At 53.1% G+C, this 7840-nt stretch overlaps 1 protein-coding gene across 4 annotated transcripts in view; it reads right to left on the bottom strand.

Annotated features, from left to right (window-relative positions):
• Positions 1 to 632: 632 nt before the first annotated feature.
• LOC105486372 (AT-rich interaction domain 3A) overlaps positions 633 to 7840 on the bottom strand; it is a 50964-nt gene continuing 43756 nt past the window's right edge. For all 4 annotated transcript variants that reach the window (XM_011749247.2, XM_071087092.1, XM_011749264.3 and 1 more), the window contains exon 9: positions 633 to 4399. In XM_011749247.2, coding sequence (XP_011747549.2) covers positions 4218 to 4399 — 182 coding nt within the window. In that variant the 3' untranslated portion in view covers positions 633 to 4217. The remainder of the gene's footprint in view (positions 4400 to 7840) is intronic.

The following is a 7840-nucleotide window of genomic DNA, read 5'->3' as shown; positions in this document are numbered from 1 at the left end:
CAGAGTCTTGCTCTTGTTGCCTAGGCTGGAGTGCAATGGCACAATCTTGGCTCACTGCAACCTCCGCCTTCCGGGTTCAAGCAATTCTCCTGCCTCAGCCTCCCGAGTAGCTGGGATTACAGGCGGGCACCATCATACCTGGCTAATTTTTGTATTTTTAGTGGAGACGGGGTTTCTCCATGTTGGTCAGGCTGGTCTCAAACTCCCGACCTCAGGGAATCAGCCCACCTTGGCCTCCCAAAGTGCTGGGATAACGGGCGTGAGCCACCGCCCCCGGCCAGACCCCTGCTTTTGTATCTGTCTTCTGCCGCCCGGCACCAGACCTAGAGCGATGCCGGGCAGAGGGGGGTAGAGCACCCCCTTCCACTCACCCCTGGCTGTGCTGGGCAGGGGTGGAGGGTGGAACTGGAGGCTGTGGAGACGCCAAAAGAAAACAACACCACACGACACAGTGTTTTCTGTTAAAAGTCAGAAGTGTTTTGTCTTGTTTTAATATCTCATCAGCTTTACAGGGTTACAATCGTCTTAAATATTTCTGAAGTTTAAATACAATCTGCATAATAATGTTATTATAAAATGTAAACTTTCAGTGTTCTTTTAAATTTCAAAATCACACTTTTTTTTTTTTGGTCTTTTTGTCTTTTTTTTTTTTTTTTTTTCCTTTTAATACCTGAATGTTCTGCAAAAACTGAAATTGTTACAGGCCACCCTGTTGCGGCCAGGGCGACACAGGCTGGGCCCAGCCAGAGGTAGAGAGTAGTTTTATGGGTTTGTTTGTTTTTTTTTTTTTTAAAGTTTATTTATTTATTTATTTTTTCTCCTATTACCTGAGTTTCAGGCGTGGTCCCCACGCCATCTGACAAACCCCAGAGAAACTGAAATTTCACATATCATGAATGAATGAAAGGCTGAGTTTACGTTACGTTTGCCAAGAAAAAAAATACAAAAGCACAGTTAGGGAATAAAGGGACAAAGTGAGTTAAAAAATGATAAAAGGAAGGAAATTCGACTGTACAGATGCGTGACTCTTAACAATGACCTGGCTGCCCCCGGTGCCCCGTGCCCACCCTCCCGCCTGTCCCCCCAACATCTCAGAGCAGGGGGAGCCCCCCTTGGCCTTGAGTGCGGGGTGCCCACTCAGTACGCAGCTAGGCCCCACGGTCCCAAGTGAACTCGAACCCGTCCAGGGTCCTTGTGGCTGAGGGGGCTGCCCGGCCCCCTCCTGGTCTGCATAAGGGGGTTGCTGAGCTGCACCCCAGAAAGCCACCCCGACTTTAAACCCCACCGACAGGCGGTGGCGGGAGATGGGCACGGCTGGGGTTGAACAGGGCTACCTGAGGCAGGGAGGACCCTCTGGAGCCCACGGCTTCCTGCCCAGTATCCAGAACCGGGCCCCACAGACTCCCTGCAACGGCCTCCCATTTCCACGGCCAGCACGGCCACGGCCTTCAGTGCCTTCCTTCTCCTGGGCCGGGACCCAGCCTCGCGCCCACTCCCCACCCGCCCCCCACTTGTCCCTACAATCATTGGAGTTAACAGCAGGCCCAAGTTCCCTGAGTTAGAATCCAGTTCCACCCACCGCCAGGAGGCCAGATTGCCCACACAGACACGACACACAGGATTCCCGACACACACACGCAGCCCGAGAGACGCGGCCCTGCGCAGCCCCTCCCCAGCCTCCGAGGCGGGCAGGTGCACGGGCCACCAGATGCAGCCGGCAGCTAGCCTCAGTGGCTGCTGCAGACCTTGGTGCATGGGAGGTGGGGGAGAGGCACCCCAGGGGCTCAGATTTTGGCATCAAAAGTCAGACCTGAGGTAGACAGAGATAGGCAGCAGGTGCTTCTCCCAGCGCGGGGCCCAGGCGTGGGACGGGGGTCCCGGGGAGGAGCCCTGGAGGCCGGGGGGCACAGAGTTCAGGTGGTCCTGCAAATGGGGCCCGATTGTGTCTGGAGGCGAAAAGACACCCCCTTCCCAGGGTGATTGTGCTGCTATGGTGCCGGCCCCAGGAAGGGGCAGGGAGAACCTAGATACCCACCACCCCCTCCTGGAAAGGGGGTGTGTGTCCACGGCCCTGAGATCCGAGAAGGAAGTGCGGACCCCTCCCCAAAGACGCAGGAAAGTGACAGCCCCCTCCCGCAGCCCGATGGGAAAGTGAACCCAGACTCAGGGGCTCAGAAGCCCCCCAGCCCCCTCCCCCGGGGGTCTCCAAGGCAATGGCGGAAGGGTGGTTAGGAGCGGGGGGAGTTGGGGAGTCCCCTTCGTCACTGACCCCCCATGCCGGTGGCCTAACAGGGCTCCCAGGGCCCAATTAGAGACCCAGGCTTATCCTGGGAATAGCTGAGTTAATCCCCACCCCAAGATGATAGCCCCGCCCATCACCACCCAACACCACGTGGGTCCAGCAAGGTCCCCAGACCCTGCGGCGGATTTCAGACCCAGCCTTTCTGCTCCAGCAGCTCCAGTCAAAATAACCCCTCAGCTGCGGTGACCCCACTTTCTTCTAGCCTGGGGGAGGGGCACTGACCCACAGGTTGGTAGGGGCAGCCTCCCTTCTCGGCTTCGATTTAGGTGCCCACAACTCGGGGAGCTTGCGGACCCGGCACAAAAGGCGTCGGGAGAAGAGGAAGGGACAGAGCCAGGAGAATGTTGGGATGTGGGGGGGTGTTCAGGACACCGGGGCCCCGAAATCCTCACCCTGAGCGAGGTCCGGCTTCACCCCCACTCCCCAGTATTGATAGTCCCCAAAAGCAGCCCTTTCGGGCAAGAGAAGAATCTGGATGAGACAGTGAGAGCCACATTCATCCCTGAGACAGGAGCCTGGGGACTGCGACAAGAACCACCCCTGCCCCCCAGGCCCTTTTTCCAGCACTTGCTACTTTTTAGATAAGATTTCCAGGCCGGGCAGGCGCGGCGGCTCACACCTGTAATCCCAGCACTTTTGGGAGGCCGAGGCAGGCGGATCACCCCGAGGTCAGGAGTTTGAGACCAGCCTGACCAACACGGTGAAACCCCGTCTCTACTAAAAATACAAAAATTAACCGGGCGTGCTGGCGAGTGCCTGTAGTAGTCCCAGCTACTTGGGAGGCCGAGGCTGGAGAATTGCTTGAACCTGGGAGGTGCAGGTTGCAGTGAGCCGAGATCGTGCCATTGCACTCACTCCAGCCTGGGCGACAACAGCAAAATTCCGTCTCAAAAAAAAAAAAAAAAAAAAGATTTCCAGGCCCCTGACTCAAGAACCCAGCAGGCAAGCACGGCACAAGCAAAAGCAAAGTCAGCAGATCACTGTCACCGGGCCCCTGGCCCGAGACCCCAGCATGCACCCCCTGCCCCAGCCTGGCTCACAGCACCTGAGTTCACTGGCTTCGCGGCTCTAGCCCCAGGGATCCGATGTGCTGGACTCACAGCTGCCCAACGCACCCCAGAACCGGACAAAGGGACCCAAATTGGTCATGGGAAAAATAAAAAGGTGAAGTTTTTTTTTTTTTTGCTTTTTTTTTCTTGCTTTTTCAAGACCAGTTTCCCTGAAGGAACACAAATATATAGCTATATAGATATATAGATATCCTTTTCCTAAGGTTTGATCCCCCCAAGAATAAAATAGAATATTTACATAACAAAACCCCTGAAACCTCTTAAAAACCCTACGGAGAAAAAAAAACAAACATTTCCCAAAGCAACAAGAAAAAAAAAAAAATTCAGTGATCTTAGTTCAGGGGTCTCACTGGACACGAGAAGCTGGGAGTGGTGAGTGTGTGGTGAATAGAAACTAAAAGAGAACTAAAGCAGGCAAAAATGAAAACACACAGTGCAGGGATGTTTGAGGTAAATGGGATCGGCCCACGCTGCAGTGGGGCCGAACCAGACACCAGAGCCTTCGGTCCATCAGGGCTGCCGGAATGCCCTGAGAAACGTCTGCCTCTTTCTGTTTTTCTGATGGATTTCCTTTGCTGTTCTCACAATTCATCTCTCTGAATGTCCAAAACCTGAGAAATTCAAGTGTTCCTTGGTTTTCCCCTGTTTTATTAAATTTTCTTTATATATATATGTATATATATATATATTTTTTTCTCTTCTTTTTGGCGTCAGCTGTGGCTCCTTTCTGGGTATCTTCCCTCCCCACCCGTATCTTCCGCCATCCTGGCCCCTGCGTGGCCCACCTGGACCCCCTGCCCAGGCCGGCGGGCTCCGGGGTGGGTGGCGGGTGGGGAGTGATGCGGTTAAGGCAACGAGTTATTTGAGGTAGATGTGGAGGGTCCAGACAGCCCTGCTGGCCCGGCCTGGCCACCGCTGGTTCCGGTGTTTCCTCCCCGGCCGCCTGCGTTGCTGCTGCCGCCGCCACCACCACCTTTGTTGGAAGCAGAGGGTGGCGTGGGGGCCGGCGGCTGAGCAAACAGAACTCCTAAGACAAGAACAGAAGACATACGCCATGCAGAGTTTAAGAAGACGCGAGGCGGGCCACAAGGGAGACCCAACGGGGTACTCCAGGACATAAACTTCTCTCACTCTGTCCCCCAGGCTGGAGTGCAGTGGTGCCATCAGAGCTCACTGCAGCCTCAACCTCATGGGCTCAAGTGATCCTCCCAGCTCAGCCTCCCAAGTAGCTGAGACCACAGGGGCGTGCTACCACATCTGGCTGATTTTTTATTTTGTTTTATTTATTTATTTTTTGAGACGGACTCTCACTGTGTCTCCCAGGCTGGAGTGCAGTGGCGCGATCTCGGCTCACTGCAAGCTCCACCTCCCGGGTTCATGCCATTCTCCTGCCTCAGCCTCCCGAGTAGCTGGGACTACAGGCGCCCGCCTCCGCGCCCGGCTAATTTTTTGTATTTTTAGTAGAGACGGGGTTTCACCGTGTTGACCAGGATGGTCTCGATCTCCTGACCTCGTGATCCAACCCGCCTCAGCCTCCCAAAGTGCTGGGATTATGGGCGTGAGCCACCACGCCCGGCCTTGTTGTTGTTTTTGAGATAGTGTCTCGCTCTGTCGCCCAGACTGCACTGCAGTGTTGTGATCTCGGCTCACTGCAGCCTCCACCTCCTGGGTTCAAGCAGTTTTCCTGTCTCACCCTCCTGAGTAGCCGGGACTGACAACAGGCGCCCGCCACCACACCGGCTAACTTTTGTATTTTTAGTACAGACGGAGTTTCACCATGTTGGCCAGGCTGGTCTCCAACTCCTGACCTCAGGTGATCCACCCACCTCGGCCTCCCACAGTGCTGGGATTACAGGCGTGAGCCACCGTGGCTGGCAATTTTTCATTTTTTGTAGAGATGGGCTCTCACTCAGTATGTTGCCCAGGCTGGTCTCAAGTTCCTGGCCTCAAGCAATTCTCCTACCTCTGACTCCCAAAGTGCTGGGATTCCCCACTGTGTCTGCTCACTTGTATATCACACACATGCATAATCCACACATACACATCAGCATGTACACAGCTCATGCAGGGAGAACCCTGATGCCCATGGTTTGTTGACACGGGGTTGCGGGACCCCTAGCACACAGATGGCCTTCTCCCCTGTAAGAATCAATATGAATGTACACGTTTTGCATCTAATTTCAGGCATGGACCCCTCAAACATCCATCTGTGGACCTGTGAGGACACCATTGACCTCAGCTCAGCCTCTGCTCTGACCACAGTCAGGGCTCCTGCAACCAGGCTGCTCTGTGTCAGCAGTGGCACCTGGTGGCCACTATGAGCCATGGGCCTGACTCCACTTTAAGAAAAACTCTTCATTTACTTATGTTCTTTTGTCGAAATGGGGTCTCCTGTGTTGCCCAGGCTGGCCTCAAGCAAACCTCTGTCCTCAGCCTCCCAGTGTTGGGATTACAGGCCTGAGCCACTGCCCCTGGTCTGACTCCACTTTTTAAATTCTTCTTTTTTTCTTTCTCTGAGACAAACTCCCGCTCCGTCGTGCAGGCTGGAGTGCACTGGCGTGATCTCGGCTCACTACAAACTTCGCCTCATGGGTTCAAGCAATTCTCCTGCCTCAGTCTCCCAAGCAGCTGGGATTATAGGCGCACACCAGCACACCTGGATAATTTTTGTATTTTTAGGGGAGATGGGGTTTCACCATGTTGGCCAGGCTAGTCTTGAACTCCTGACCTCGTGATCCACCCACCTCGGCCTCCCAAAGTTCTGGGATTACAGGCATGAGCTACTGTGCCCAGCAACTTTTAAATTCATTTTATTAAAAAAAAAAAAAAAAAAAAAAAAAATATATATATATATATATATATATATATATATAGTCCGGGCATGGTGATTCACGCCTGTAATTCCAGCACTTTGGGAGGCCGAGGCGGGCAGATCATCTGAGGTCAAGAGTCTGAGACCAGCCTGGCCAACATGGTGAAACCTCATCTCGGTGAAACCTCATCATTATTAAAAATACAAAAAAAAAAAAAAATTAGCTGGGCACGGTGGCACACGCCTGTAGTCCTAGCTACTCAAGGAGGCTGAGGCAGAATAATCGCTTGAACCCAGGAGGCACAGGTTGCAGTGAGTCAAGATTGCACCACCGCACTCCAGCCTGGGTGACAGACGGAAGACTCCATCTCAAAAAAAAAAAAAACCATCCTGGCTAACACGGTGAAACCCCGTCTCTATTAAGAAATACAAAAAAAACTAGCCGGGCGAGGTGGCGGGCGCCTGTAGTCCCAGCTACTTGGGAGGCTGAGGCCGGAGAATGGCGTGAACCCGGGAGGCAGAGCTTGCAGTGAGCTGAGATCCGGCCACTGCACTCCAGCCTGGGTGACAGAGCAAGACTCCGTCTCAAAAAAAAAAAAAAAAAAAAAAAAAAAAAAGAGAGAGAGAGACAAGATCTCTCTTCCACCCATGCTGGAGCACAATGGCGTGATCTCAGCTCACTGCAACCTCCACTTCCTGGGCTCAAGTGATCCTCCCCCTCAGCCTCCAGAGTAGCTGGGATTATGGCTGCGTGCCACCACGCCCGGCTAATTTTTGTATTTTTAGGAGAGATGGGGTCTCACTATGTTGCCCAGGCTGGTCTCAAACTCTTGGGCTCAAGTGATCCTCCTGTGTTAGCCTCCGAAAGTGCTGGGACTATAGATAGCCGTGAGCCACTGCACCCAGCCTAGATTAAATTTTTTTGTTACTTCATTTACCCTGATGTGATTATTAGGCATTGGATGCCAGTATCAAGACATCTCGGCCGGGCGCGGTGGCTCAAGCCTGTAATCCCAGCACTTTGGGAGGCCGAGACGGGCGGATCACGAGGTCAGGAGATCGAGACCATCCTGGCTAATGCGGTGAAACCCCGTCTCTACTAAAAAAAATACAAAAAACTAGCCGGGCGAGGTGGCAGGCGCCTGTAGTCCCAGCTACTCAGGAGGCTGAGGCAGGAGAATGGCATGAATCCGAACGGCGGAGCTTGCAGTGAGCTGAGATCTGGCCACTGCACTCCAGCCTGGGCGACAGAGCGAGACTCCGTCTCAAAAAAAAAAAAAAAAGACATCTCATAAAACCCATGTATATACCTGCTATGTACTCACAAAAATTAAAAATTAAAAAAGATAATAAATTCATTAAATTTTTTTTCAAGAGACAGGGTCTCGGTCTGTGGCCCAGGCTGGAGTGCAGTGGCATCATCACAGCTCACTGCAGCCTCAACGTCTCTAACCCCTGGGCTTACATATTCTTTGCTCCTCAGCCTCCGAAAATGCTGGGATTGGCCGGGTGTGGTGGCTCGCGCCTGTAATCCCAGCACTTTGGGAGGCCAAGGCAGGAAGACTGCGTGAGCCCAGGAGTTCAAGACCAGTCTGAGCAACAAAGCGATTTAAAATGTAAAGAGCAACAACAAATTTAAAAATTAACCAGGTTTGC

The sequence above is a fragment of the Macaca nemestrina genome, chromosome 20, assembly GCF_043159975.1.
Source record: "Macaca nemestrina isolate mMacNem1 chromosome 20, mMacNem.hap1, whole genome shotgun sequence".
NCBI lineage: Eukaryota > Metazoa > Chordata > Mammalia > Primates > Cercopithecidae > Macaca > Macaca nemestrina.
The sequence above is the reverse complement of the archived record's forward strand: the minus strand, read 5'-3'. Positions and strand labels throughout refer to the sequence as shown.